At 37.5% G+C, this 14,165-nt stretch overlaps 1 protein-coding gene across 3 annotated transcripts in view; it reads left to right on the top strand.

Annotated features, from left to right (window-relative positions):
• HOOK3 (hook microtubule tethering protein 3) overlaps positions 1 to 14,165 on the top strand; it is a 106,619-nt gene that overhangs the window by 74,388 nt on the left and 18,066 nt on the right. For 2 of the 3 annotated variants that reach the window (XM_046648401.1, XM_046648403.1), the window contains exons 15-19: positions 70 to 210; positions 5,126 to 5,213; positions 7,573 to 7,578; positions 9,629 to 9,663; positions 13,843 to 13,925. In XM_046648401.1, the coding sequence (XP_046504357.1) occupies positions 70 to 210; positions 5,126 to 5,213; positions 7,573 to 7,578; positions 9,629 to 9,663; positions 13,843 to 13,925 (353 nt within the window). The remainder of the gene's footprint in view (positions 1 to 69; positions 211 to 5,125; positions 5,214 to 7,572; positions 7,579 to 9,628; positions 9,664 to 13,842; positions 13,926 to 14,165) is intronic. The other variant, XM_046648402.1, reaches the window with a different exon arrangement.

The following is a 14,165-nucleotide window of genomic DNA, read 5'->3' as shown; positions in this document are numbered from 1 at the left end:
CTGTGCATAGCTGGATTGTGAGAACTATATTAATGTACCAGATAATCAGTTTTTCTTTTGCTCACTCAGGGAGAAACTTATTCGCCTTCAGCATGAGAATAAGATGTTAAAACTTAACCAAGAGGGTTCAGACAATGAAAAAATTGCCTTATTGCAGAGCCTTCTGGATGATGCAAATCTACGCAAGAATGAACTGGAGACAGAGAATAGGTAGGACTGTTTACAGGCGACAGCCTTTAGCATTTAACAGATTTTCTCTTTTTGCCTTGATTTTGATTCCCTTAAACAGAGGTTTGAATTTATTTCAAAAAATGATAATATATTATCTCATTTTCCTTTTAAGAATATTTTAATCCATTTCTCCACTTATGGACAGACTTGCCAAAAAGTATTGTACCTCTAGAATAGTATTTTCCTCTTTATTTCTCAGGGAAAAGGATACCAAAGCCCTACCATTTTCCCTTTCTGATCACTGATTAAACTAGAGGTTTGAAAGAAAATGACCATTAATTCACAATTTCAATTCGTGATCGTTATCAGATTAATGATGTTTACCCTGTTTTTATAAGCTCATGTTTCAGAGGATCGATTGGTGTGAGAAAAATAGTGGGATCCATCATAATTGAGTTGACAGAGCATTCTTTTAAAAATCTGTTATCTCTTGTGACTGTAAAAGGAAATCATTCATCTTACGAACAATTCAATTATTTTGAGAATTTAGAATCTGCAAATTTAACAAGAAAATCAGTTTTCTGTTTGTAAGTTTTCAGCGTTGGCATTATGCTGTGATTCAAAGCCACTTTAAAAGCACTTGCTTATTCTGGCGAGGGTTACTTTTATACTTTGTTGGGACAATCTTCTGCTGCTTTTCCATTTTGGAAATATTTCTTAGACACCAAACATGTGGTGTCTTTTTTTTTTTTAGTGCTGTGATATTCTGTCATTTTTTAAGGATTTGGCGTTTTTATTAACAGTTTCATAGTTTGCCTATCACAGATTCTTTATTATGCCTGATTGATGTGGCATTTTCCAGATATGAGTCAGTCTTGTGAGTCAGAATTGTTATGACAATTTACATATCCTACCCATCCTCCTGTAGCTCTAGCTTTGTTTTTTCTTTTTCTTTTCTTTTCTTTTCTTTTTTTTTTCTTGAGGAGGATTGGCCCTGAGTTAACACCTGTGCCATTCTTCCTCTATTGTTTTTCATGTGGGATGCTGCCACAGCATGGCTTGACAAGTGGTGCTAGGTCCATGCCTGGGATCCAAACCCCCAAACCCTGGGCTGCTGAAGCAGAGTGCATGAACTTAACCACTACGCCACAGGGCTGGCCCCCTATAGCTCTAGTTTTTAAAGCTACTGAGGTAGCACCTGCCAACAGTATAAATACCAGGGCGATTATTAGAACATAATTAAGCATAAACAGAGGGAGGACATTTTCATATCAATTCTAAGGAACATAAAGAACAAATACTCTTTTAAAAATGCTTAAAGTGGAAAATGAGCAGGAGAGGAAGAGAAGTTGTAGCTAACAGCTGGCGGTTACGCAGTGCGCGTGGTGAGAGCTCCGTGTTCACATCCTCGCCCTTTGCCTCTGGGCTGCTCTTTAGCCGGCTTGGTCAGTCAGCCTTCTCCCTACCCTGTTTTGCGTTCGGTGAATCAGCACCACTTCTTTATAATGCTTTGCATTATTTCTCACAGGTTTTACAGCTATTGCTTTTTCTCATCAGAAACAGAACAGCGAGTTGTCATCCATACAGTACTCATGTGGGTGGATGACTGATTCCTCCAAGGCCCTGTGTTGTTTACAGCTGTTTGCAATTTAGTATTGTGTTTGTTTCCTAAATTACAACCCTGATGATAACTTCCTTTCAGACTGTATATATCTGTGACCTGTAACAATGATAATAGCAGCTCCTGTTTGTTCCAGCTGTTGTGCTAAGTATTTTACATATGTGGTCTTATTTGTTGAGCTTCGCAGATGAGGGCGTTTGGGCTCAGACCCAGGTTACCTGACTCCAGAGCCTTTCCCTAACCAGTACCCTCCTTCTTGCCAGTTTATCTTCTGTCATGTTTGTAAAGCATTTATTTTTTTCCTGCCTTCCTCTTCACAGGATGCTTTTTCTCTTAACTTTACCCTAAGTTTGTTCTTACTGAATTTAGGAAGTATTTACTTTACCTTGTCTCTGCCGCAGTTTACAGCACTGGACTGATACCAGGAAACCCAAGTTTTAATCCCACTGAGTGTTTTAACTGTACGACCTTAAACACAGTTTGCTTACCGCCCATATGTCATCTCTTAGAAGGAAAGGTTTGTAGCAGACCTCCACAGTCCTTTCCAATTAGTTTTCCCAATGAGTCAGCGTTTTTAAAAAATCTGTAGTCCCTTCTGACCCTCGAACAATATTAGCAGAGGCGTGAAGAGTTGAGAGGAGAGCCATATCAGAACGGCTCAGGGAGCTTTCTCAAAGCACACGTGATCTTGGTCCTGTGCCTCTCAGAGTACATCATGATCTCAAGCGCACCCTCTCCCTACACCCCCCAGACAACTAACCTTATATGATTAGACTTCCATTAAAATGTTAACTAGCTAAATTCCTGAATGGGGAGAAAGAAGACAGGCATTTATAGTGTACCTATACTATAAGGTACTGAACTAGATACACTTTATATGTTATCTCTCTTAATCCCTTAACAGGCCCATGGGGGCGGGCATTATAGTCCTCATTTATTTTGTAGATGAACTTTTTCATATATATTTACATGTATTTGTATAGCTTCAAATGTGTGTGCACGTGCACATGCACGCACATGCTTCATATTTTAAGAGTTTTGTTACTGTGTTTACTTGTCCATTCCCCATCACTGGGCTTTTGAGTTGTTTTCAAATCCTTCCAAGAAACATCTTGGTTTGGTGTGATTCTGTTTTATGACGTTTACCATGGCCTCCACCTAGTAGGCTTACAATATTTGTTGACTAAATAATTTGAGAAATGGCTAAGATAGTTGAAATAGTCTTATAGTTTGATATATATTTCCGTATTGCTTTCTGAAAAGATTGGACAAAGTTACAGTGTCACTAGTAATATATTTATGTACCCCGTCCTCATATCAAATATGGATATATTCAGCTAATTCTTTAACTATTGAAAAGCACTCACATTTTCTATTCCTTGATGTGAAAACATCAGTTATTATAACTGATTGCATTTTTACTGTAATTCTTACTAAATTATAGAGCCTAGAAGGTTTATAATAAGAATTTCTTACAACATTGAATAAAAAAATTTCTTGTTGAACTTTCTGGCTGTTTTGATTCTAAATACTCACTACCCTTAATTTGGGGCGGTCTGGCTTTTACTACTGTCATTTCACTGCAGCATTTCTTACTAAAATAACCAGTCATCTCTTAAATGACCAATCTGATGGGAATATTCAAGACTATCTTTCCTCGTCTCTTTACTAGAGTCAACCATCGCTTATCGACGGAGATACGTTTTGAGAAATGCGTTGTTAGGTGATTTCATCATTGTGTGACTATCATAGGGTGTACTTACACAAATCTAGATGATACAGCCTACTACACACCTAGGCTACATGGTACTGATCTTGTGGGGCCACTGTCGTGTATGCAGTCCATCGTTGACCTAAATGTTACGTGGCACATCACTGTATATTCGTTATTGTTGATCATTTCCCTCTTCTTCACATTTTTCATTTTCAGTAACATCCCTCTCTTAGGTTTTTCTTAATTCTCTGATTATTCTCCAGGGTGAGATTCTTCTTTCTGTTCTTTGGTTGGTGATCTGCCATGGACCATCTTCATTTCTCTTCCACTCTTCCTCACATCTAATCAATATTGTTTATGCTCATGGCTTCAGTTAATTTCAAATAGCTCCCAAATCTATTCAATTCAGGCTTCTCTCTGTGCTTCAAATGCAGATATCTAACCATTTGACAGATATCTCTAGGCACTTCATTTTTAACAAAGACAAAATGAGATTTTTTATGTTCCTTTCTCAATAAATGGTTCTTGGTAGCTCAAACCAAAATCCTAAGTGTTATTTTTTTATTCCTTGTGCTCTTTTGCCTTCTCAATGTATTTCCCCTTCTGTTCCCTCTGTTTCAGGCGTATCTAGTAATAGCTGTAATGACCTCCTCCCGCTCTTCGTGCCTGCTCTGTGACCGTTTCTAATACTATCTTCCACTCTCAAACCAAGGTGATCTTTCTAAAATGCTGTCTAATTGTGTTTCTCCCTTCTTGCAGTCCTTCAACGTCACCGAGACCTAGGTAACCAAACTGGTCCACTGGTCTGTGAATGTTGCATCATAATGTCCTAGAGAATTTATGAAGATCGAGCTCCAGAATCAGCGTTATTAAAGGCTGGCTGGGTTATTCCAGTTCCAGCCAAATTTTAGACAAGATTATTGGATAAGTTCCCAATATTTTTGCATTTCACACAGGGTTTTACCCGACCTCTCCTTTTCTCCTCTAGTTCCATCTCCAGTCATTCTTCCCTCCCAACTTGCTCTTCAGTCGTACCATTCCTGAGCTCACTGCACCCTCTCATTTTCCTGTGCACTTTGGACATGTGGAATTCTCTCTTGAATCCCCTTTCCACCGCTAACCGCAGAAGTATTTTATTTATTCTTCCAATCTGAATTCAAGTGAAGCCTATCTTGACTTCTCCACACCGTTAGGTGCAGTTCTTGCTCGTTGAGCAGCCATCCTTCCTTTTGTATGCCTCTGGTCACTGTTGAAGTATTTCTCTTGTATTTTATTTGTTTACGTTTTGCTTCTCTACTAAATTCCTTGAGTGCAGTGATCTTTTGGCACTAGTGCTGAGCATAGTGCCCAAGACAGTTTGAATAAACATACATTAAAGTGAATTTCAGAGAACTAGATATGCATAAGTATACAAGTTCAACAAAATGTGTCCACCCACACACTATGTTGGAAATCATAGAAATTTCAAGCGATATGAAAAATTATCAGGAAATGAGCCACTACTACTATAACATGAGGCTTTGTTTAGCTAATTATACTGTCTAACCAATATGACAACCTAAGGAAAAGGGCGTAAGTTAAGTCAGAACTTGGGAAATTAATGTACCTTTGATTTCTAGGCTGGTGAATCAGAGACTTCTGGAAGTGCAGTCACAAGTCGAAGAACTGCAGAAATCTTTACAAGATCAAGGATCAAAAGCAGAAGATGTAAGTTTTGATGTGTTAACAACCATGGGCCAAGAGTTTATAGTGTTAAGAAAACCTGTAACTTTTATTTTTTATTTGGGGATCTCTGTCAAAATAATTTATAATTATATAGGTTATAGAAAAGAAACAGTGTTTTCCTTTTACTAACATTTCTTATAAAAAGAACCAGACAGTACTTTATTGTGTCTTTCAGATTGACTCTTCTGGGAATTAGAATTTCATTTGTAATTATCAGCTAAGGAATTAATTGAGGCTTGATGTTTTAAATGTGCTCAACTCAATATTCAAAGTATATGGGTTTTGGTTAAAAAAATGCTGGTTAGAAACTTACTGTGTTCAAGTAGAAATTTTTGATGTAAAATTGATATTTAAGAAAATAGTGCCGTTCCTAGAATCCCACCATCTCTAAAGTTCTGAATCCCTCTTACTGTCCTCCCACACATACAACACACGTTCATGTATAAGTTCCCTGACCTTTTTTTATAGTCCCTTAGCACTCTACATATCTCTCATAGCCCTTGGCTGGCACACTCAACTCCAGAATATAGTAAATGCCTTGAGCCAGGAGCTAGGTCTTCATCTCCTCATGCTCATCATCTATCACAGTGCTTGTGTAGCATATCATAGTCAGTTAATCCTGGTAAAAGTGTAAATAAATCATATTTTGCAAATCCTTTACATTTAATGAGCAGTCAGCAACAGACCTACGACTATAAAGTGCTCAAAAATAGTGCAAAGGGGAAAAAAACCTAAATTTTAGTGACCAACCTTTGCTTCAGCCGGTTTTTTTTTTTTTTTGCCAGTGTGATTTACCATAACTCTGGCCTTAGAGTATAAACCTATTTTCTTGTTTCCATTAGTAGAGTCATTTTGAGGATCATTGTCCAAACTATAGATAGATCCAGTTTCATCCAGCCTTATTAACGTATGAGGGTATAAAAACAAAAGGAATCAAAGAAGTGGAGTTAAATTCGTGTGTTACTTAAAACCTGAGATATGAGAAGCTCATCAGTGACCTAATTTTATGAGTTTCTTAACATACGTCTAGCTTATATTGGCAGCATACTCTTCTTTCTAAGATCGGTGGTTTTAGTTTATCCTTTAATTAATGCATTGGTAGTTCTTGGATTCCCAGATTGATTCCAAATTCCTGAAATTGTCACCAATGTTTAAACTGCCTTATTCAGTTATTAAAATGTCCTGGTTTACATTTTAGACATACTTTTATCCAGAAGGTTAAATCACAAAGAAGTGAAGCGAAACTACCTTTAGTGCATTAAAATATCAGTAAGCCTAATGAAGAGTACCTTAGAGACGAACCAAAGGAGCAGTATTTCTTAGTTTGCTAAAATCACTAGGTCCGTTAAACTGAGGTGAATGTGAACTTCATTTTGTTCTCTAAAACTTGGGGGAGACTTTTTGTTGATTTGTTGTGGTAAAAAGGGGAAGGGTGTGTGGTACATGGAAAGCAAAAATGGCAGAATATCAGGATCAGCTCAACCTTAGTATTAGAGCAATAACCATTGTACTTGATTCTCTTACTTATACTGAAACATACTTAATGAAATTATTCTGTAAAAAATACTTTTGCATAGCCTGATTAGGTATCACTGTGGTAGTTAAATCTAATTAAATATGCTATGTGCCATTACTTGAAGAGAACATGTTTCTGAAGTGAGATGCCAGCCCTATAAAGTACTGTTTGTGTAAATTAGTCAGTTTATTTGTCCAGATGCTAATGAGATATCTTGCTCTAAATTCTTGGAAATTCTCTCAGAGCTCTTTTCTATATATGGAAAAGATTCAGATAGAAACTTTTCCTGATGATATGCCTCAAAGTGCTTTGGAGAAATAGTGTGGCACAGGACATGTGGTTCTTCCCCCCAGCAGATTTTTGATATTTTTGTCTTCTCTCTTTCACTAACCTACAGTGTTACATCTCAGGAATATGTGCTACTTAGAACAACCTGCCAAATGGAATTGGTCCCCCTGAAGAGCAACATAATTTCTGCCTATTTCTGTTGTCAAAAGCACAGTCCTTTCATGTGACCTTAAGTCAGAGTAGGATGGTTTGCACATTTTTATTATTATTTTTATGTCATTTATTTTTAGCATGGAAGCAGAAAAGCATTGTTATATCCAGTCATATGGATAATTTGAGCTAGCCACAGTGTATAAAACTCCAGAGAACGAGACAGGATGAGGAGACCATAGAAGAAAGAAAAATGTACATTTTTGAAAAAAAAAAGCATATCTTTTACTTCTGTTCATGAATTACTAAATGGTTCCTTCTATTGGCTGCTGTGTTTGCTTCATACTAATATGTCCTCTCTGTCTCTTGGCATGGTTTCCTCTCAAGGCTATTGTAAGTATGGCTTCCTATTCATTTCTATATATCAAGCAGTTTTTTAATTTATACATTATCTGCCATCATAGTTGATGGTATTGAAATTTTAAGTTATGGGAATTTTATGCACAATGAATGTACCAGTATTACTTGCCTTATAAGCTTATGCCCGTTACAGTTAAGATACTTAAAGAATATAAAAAATTTAACAAGTCAAACTAAAGAGACTCTGCTCTTGTTTTTTTTTTTTTCCTCCCATCCCGCTCTGCCCCATTGCTATAATTAGGTTGTTTTAAAAATTATTTTGAAGCTAGCTTCCTATCACAGTCTGGTTCCCTCCTGCCACATATTTTGATAGTAACAGTCCAGTTGGAGAGGCATTGCAGCATAGAAAGCATGGAAGTGAATGAAGACCATGCATAGGCTTTGGGGTGTGGCAGACCTGGGTTTTAATCTTGGATCTGCCACTTGAAAGCTAGTGAATGTCTCCTCACCTTCCTCAGCTATGAGATAGGGCTAATGTTACTCAGCACTGGGAGGTTAACACAAGACAACGTATATGACATGATTTAGTGCAGTGCCTGGCATTTTAACCACTCATTAAATAATTATTTTAGTATGTATCATCTCAGAGTTAAAATTAACTTTACCAGGGGCCGGCCCAGTGGTGCAGCAGTTGAGTGTGCACGTTCCCCTTCGGCGGCCTGGGGTTCGCCAGTTCGGATCCCAGGTGCGGACGTGGCACCGCGTGGCAAGCTATGCTGTGGTAGGCGTCCCACGTATAAAGTAGAGGAAGATGGGCACGGATGTTAGCTCAGGGGCACTCTTCCTCAACAAAAAGAGGAGGATTGGCAGTAGATGTTAGCTCAGGGCTAATTTTCCTCAAAAGAAAAAATAATAATCTTACTAGAACCTCATCAAAACATAAGTGTAGGGGCCAGCCCACTGGTGTAGTGGTTAAGTTCGTGCGCTCCGCTTCAGCAGCCTGGAGTTTGCAGACCTACATACTTCTCATCAAACCATGCTGTGGCAGTCTCGCATATACAAAATAGAGGAAGATTGGCAACGGATGTTAGCTCAAGGACAGTCTTCAACACACATAAAGAGGAAAAACAAAAGAAAACCATAAGTGTAAATTAAAGTTAAGGTGTATAAAAAGTATTTTCATTTTACCCTGTGTACCAAAGAAGGAACAAGCAATAATCTGAAGTTAACAGATTTATCTTTTTTTAATATTTAGGGGAGGCAGTGATAGAGGATGCTGTGGTCCACTGACCTAGCTATAGTTAACATTGAGCAAAGAAGGGAATTTGAAATATTCCAGAGCTGTGTTAGAATGGGCTTGAATAAGCAATTATGATAATCATTACTGAATAAGGTGACTAAAAATCGAAGAACTTAGTGCGAGGGTTTTTTCCTCCCTCCTCGCTGCTGTTGATTGATTGGACAGTTTGTTTTATAAGCCTGTATTAATTGGCTCATGATTGGTCAATTCTGATCTCCTGTTCTTCAGAAGACCTTTTTCCTTTTTCCGTTAGTACCCATTTAAAGCTGCATTCTCCAGCATATTAAATTCTCTGCATATAATATCAGTTCTCATACCATCACATAAATTATCTGCAATCTGCGTATTTGTAAATGAGTGATTAAGTCAGTAAATAGTTATGGAAATTGCTCTCTCACTTTATCATGATGCAAGTTAAACAACATAGCAGATTAAAAGTGTCTTAAGGAAAGTCTAGTATTACTAGAGTTCTGCATGCCTATTGAGTCCAGGAATATTTGGTCTATACATAAGTGGCCTTTTTATTCATTTCCCTGACTGTAAATAGAAAATTCAGATGTGCAGTTTCTAGTTATTTTATACTGATTGCTATCACTTACAGGCTGCTCTCTCCATTATCAAAGAAAAATAAACGTGGGTACATGGTGTGTTTTCAGCTCTTTGACAAGAGAGATTACTGAGGACTGATTCAGAGTTAGCTACTACTATGCTCTTAATTTTTAAAAAATAATTTATTAGTTAAAATGTTAAGTAATAAATTATTGTTTAATTTTCCATTTTCAGTCAGTTCTTCTAAAAAAGAAGCTGGAAGAACATCTGTAAGTATAAAAGCCATTGAGGCTCATTCTTGTATCATCTCTTGTGTTAGGTGGTTACAGAGTATCTAGGCAATAGCATGGGTGTCCCTTGGAGGTACAGAACCTTATAAGACATATTGATAGCATCTATAGGGTCTTGCCTACCCAAGGTCCTCACATCAGAACAATGACTGCTTTATAACTTTTCTCAAATGAGATTCCCGGGGTCTATGTGTTCATGACAGTATTTATAATCATAGCTAGGAGTTTGAGACACTCGAGTTCAGAAGTCAGAAACTTTTTTCTGTAAAGGGCCAGATAGTAGTTCTTTTAGGCTTTGCAAGCCATGGTCTGTGTCGTACCACTTAGCTCTGTGGGTGTAGCGTGAAAGCAGCCGTGGAGGGTAAGCAAACTAATGTTGTGACTGTATTCCAGTGAAACTTGCATATGAAGAGGGGCGGCAGGCTCAGTTCAGCCCACAGTTGGTAGCTGTCCAGCTCTGGAGTGTAGCCCCTCAATCTCCCTCTTTAAGTAATTTTTTAAAGTATTATAAAGCTTATCAGTAGCAGATTTTCAAACATTTCCTTGAATTGCAAACATATCTGAACGTGACTTTTTAATCTAAAAGATGAAATAAAGTTTAAAATATTGCATTTGTTTTCTCATGAAGAAGAAATCTTCCTCCATCTTTGTCTTTAGTTGAAGTTGACAATGTTAGGAATGTTTCGTGATTTTTTTTCTCACACCCAGTAACAACTTTAATCCTTCCTATTACTTTCTAGCAAAACTCTCTCCTTGCAAACACTGAGTGGCCATGAATTGCTAGCCTGTTGGAGTATTACAGTGTTACCCTATGGTAAACCAGGCATCCTCAATACCTCAGAGATAACTATGACTTGCTCTGCTAAGATTGGAAAGAAATTCTCTAGTTTGGCAGCTTACCTCATGCTGTCCAATTTTCTTTTTATAATGTGGGAAAAGTGAGATACACCTAGCAACTGACACTTGCTGCCAAGTCTAACAATGGGCAGATTCCTAATGTACTAGAAGAATAGAAAATATTGCCTCCCAGCCATTGTGAAGTTACCTTGAGTCAGAATTTAGTACCGAATTCTATCCTGTTTTTGTTTTCCATTCCTTTATTGCAAAAAATAGAATACCTGTTGTTTTGTAAAACCACTGTCTGATCATTGTTCTGTGTTGTCATTTATATGGTCAAAAATAATTTACTTCATCAAAAATAATTTGTTAGCGGGGCTGGCCCCGTGGCCGAGTGGTTAAGTTCGCGCGCTCCGCTGCAGGCGGCCCAGTGTTTCGTTGGTTTGAATCCTGGGCGCGGACATGGCACTGCTCATCAAACCACGCTGAGGCAGCTTCCCGCATACCACAACTAGAAGGACCCACAACGAAGGATATACAACTATGTACCAGAGGGGCTTTGGGTAGAAAAAAGAAAAAAATAAAATCTTTAAAAAAAAAAAAATAAAAAAAAAAAAAATAATAATTTGTTAGTGAGTGAACATGAAGCTTGTATTCGTTTCTTCTGGTTGCCATAAATTGCTACAAACTGAGTGGCTAAAAATAATAGAAATTATTCTCTAACTGTTCTTGAGGCTAGCAGTGTGAAATCAAGGTGACAGCAGGATTGGCTGCTTCTGGAGGCTCTGAGGGATAGTCTGTTCCATGCCCCTGTTCTAGCTTCTGGTGGCTGCCACCAGTGCTTGGTGTTCCTTGGCTTGTGGACACGTCGTTCCAATTTCTACCTCCATCTTTACATGGCCTTCTCTCTGTCTGTGTCTTCATATGGCCTTCTTATAAAGACACCAGTCATTGGATTTAGGGCCCACTCTGATCTAGTATAACCTCATCCTAACTAATTACATCTGCAAGGACCCTGTTTCCAAAAGTCACATTTACAGGTTCTGGGGGGTTAGGACTTCACCATATGTTTTTGGGAGACACAATTCAATCCATAACAGGGCTCATAGACATCTCAAAAAATGGTCATTCTCATGCAGATTTAAAACTACACTGGAGTCCATTTTACACACACCAAATTGGTAAAGTTTAAGAATCAGACAGGGGCTGGCCCGGTGGCGCAGCGGTTAAGTGCACACGTTCTGCTTCGGCGACCCAGGGTTCGCCACTTCGGATCCCGGGTGCCGACATGGCACTGCTTGGCAAGCCATGCTGTAGTGGGCGTCCCACATATAAAGTAGAGGAAGATGGATATGGATGTTAGCTCAGGGCCAGTCTTCCTCAGCAAAAAGAGGAGGAATGGTGGCAGATGTTAGGTCAGAGCTACTCTTCCTCAAAAAAATAATAAATAAATAAAAATTAAAAAAAAAAGAATCAGACATACTAAGTACTGCCAAAGATATTGAGGAATTCTCATCCACGGCTGGTAAGAGTATACATCAGTTTACTTAGTAAACTTGAATATGCACGTATTATATGACCCATCAGTTCCACTCTCCTGTACATACCCTGATTCCTAGAGATGGTATAATGCATGTGTACCAGGAGACTTATAGAAGCAAGTATGGAGTAATGTTGTTTGTAATCATAGAAAAGTCAAAATGATACAAATACTGCCAGTTGTAAAAATGATAGCTAGAATGAGGTGTATTCAAACAGTTGAACACTAGACAGCAGTAAAAATGTGTGAACTAGGGCTAACACATCAACATGGATGAATCCCAAGGACATAATGTTAAGTAAAAGATGGAAGTCACACAATAATATATACAGTGTAATTTAATGTATAAAGGAAAAATTGGGAAACATTAAGCAATATTTTTTTAGGAATACAGACAAATGCCTGTCACAAAAATGAAAATGATTAAAATTCTGAATTTTGGTTACCTCTGGGAGGGGGTTAGGGACACATGGGACTTCTGAGGTTCTGGGATAATTTCTGTATCTTCACCTGTTTCTTTGCTGGGCTTAGTTTTTCTTGTTCTTTAAAGTGTATATATTTATTTTGTATATATATATTTGTGTGTTTGTGTGTGTCACACCCTCAAAAAAGAAATTGTTGAGAAATAAAAGAATTTATTAAAGTATTATGCATAGAAAAAACCAGAAAAAGGCGTAACAAAATACTCTGGTTTTTTAGTGTTTCTCTCTGTTTTCCAATTTTTGTAGCCTTGTTTCCCTCTCATATTACAGAGTGCCTCACTAGGTACTATATAGGGAGAATTACACATATTATATAAACACCAGGAAAAACGTACTTTCTGTACATTCGTTCTTTTTACTATTGTATTAGCATATACCTTACATACAGTAAAGTACACAAATCCTAAGTTCCTAAGTCTGCCACTTCATGAGTGTCCTTCTACATGCATAGGTAACCCGGATCAACATATAGCATATTTCCAGCAGCCCACCAGGATCCTTCCTTCTCTCTTCTAATCGATTGATTATATCCCCAAGCTCATCACTGTGTTGATCTCTATCACCTTTCATTAATTTTGATAGTCTCTGAACTTGATATAAATGGAATCATACAGTATTACCCTTTCATGTCTGACTTCCTTTGTTCAACCTTCTGTGAGATCTATCCATGTGGTTGCATGTATCATTAATTCATTCCTTTGTATTGGTGTGTAGTGTTCTTTCTGTTCTTGTTTTTAGAACTTCACTTCTTTTTCAGTAAGATTTTACATTGTAAAGTCTCTGCAAATTTGTAATTTAATTTTTACAATATCTTGTTCCTAGAAAAAATATTAAGATCATTAAGTTCTTTGTACTCTCTTGTTCAGGTTCATGTAAAAGAAATTACTACTACTTCAAACTCTGAGATTTTTGTCTCTATTTTTTTCACTTATTTAAAAAATATATTGGGCCAGCCCCAGTGGCCTAGTGGTTAATTTCGGCACACTCCGCTTCAGCAGCCTGGGTTCTGTTCCCAGGCGTGGGCCTACACCACTCGTCTGTCAGTGGCCATGCTGTGGCAGCAGCTCACATACAAAAAGAGGAAGATCTGCAACAGATGTTGGCTCAGGGCAAATCTTCCTCAGCAAAAAAAAAAAATGTATATATATATAATTCATGTTGAATTAGTCTTTTCATCTCTGTTTCATAGCGCTGTGTGCTATGCAAGTATATTCCAAGAGTAAAGAACTTAGATTTTTTGTTTGTGGAAAAAAATACAAAACAGTAGTAGGTGACACAGTGTTACATACTTTGTTACAGAGAGAAGCTGCATGAAGCCAATAATGAATTGCAGAAGAAGAGAGCCATTATAGAAGATCTTGAACCAAGATTTAACAACAGCTGTGAGTTTTTCCCAATTAGCATAGTTTTAAATTAGTTAGCCATATATTACCCTAGTGATAATGAGTTTATATAATATTGTTTCTTTTAGAAATAGGTCCTATGACATTCTAGCAATTAAAGAATTTGCCTTATTTACAAAAAGTATATAATCATCTTCATAATGTTTCTTAAATTTCTAATTATAGCAGTGAGATTTTCCTTAACTATGGATGCTAATGAATATTTTATGAAGTTAGTTA

This window comes from Equus quagga, chromosome 22, assembly GCF_021613505.1.
Source record: "Equus quagga isolate Etosha38 chromosome 22, UCLA_HA_Equagga_1.0, whole genome shotgun sequence".
NCBI classification, from domain to species: domain Eukaryota; kingdom Metazoa; phylum Chordata; class Mammalia; order Perissodactyla; family Equidae; genus Equus; species Equus quagga.
This window is presented reverse-complemented; position numbering and strand designations above follow the sequence as displayed.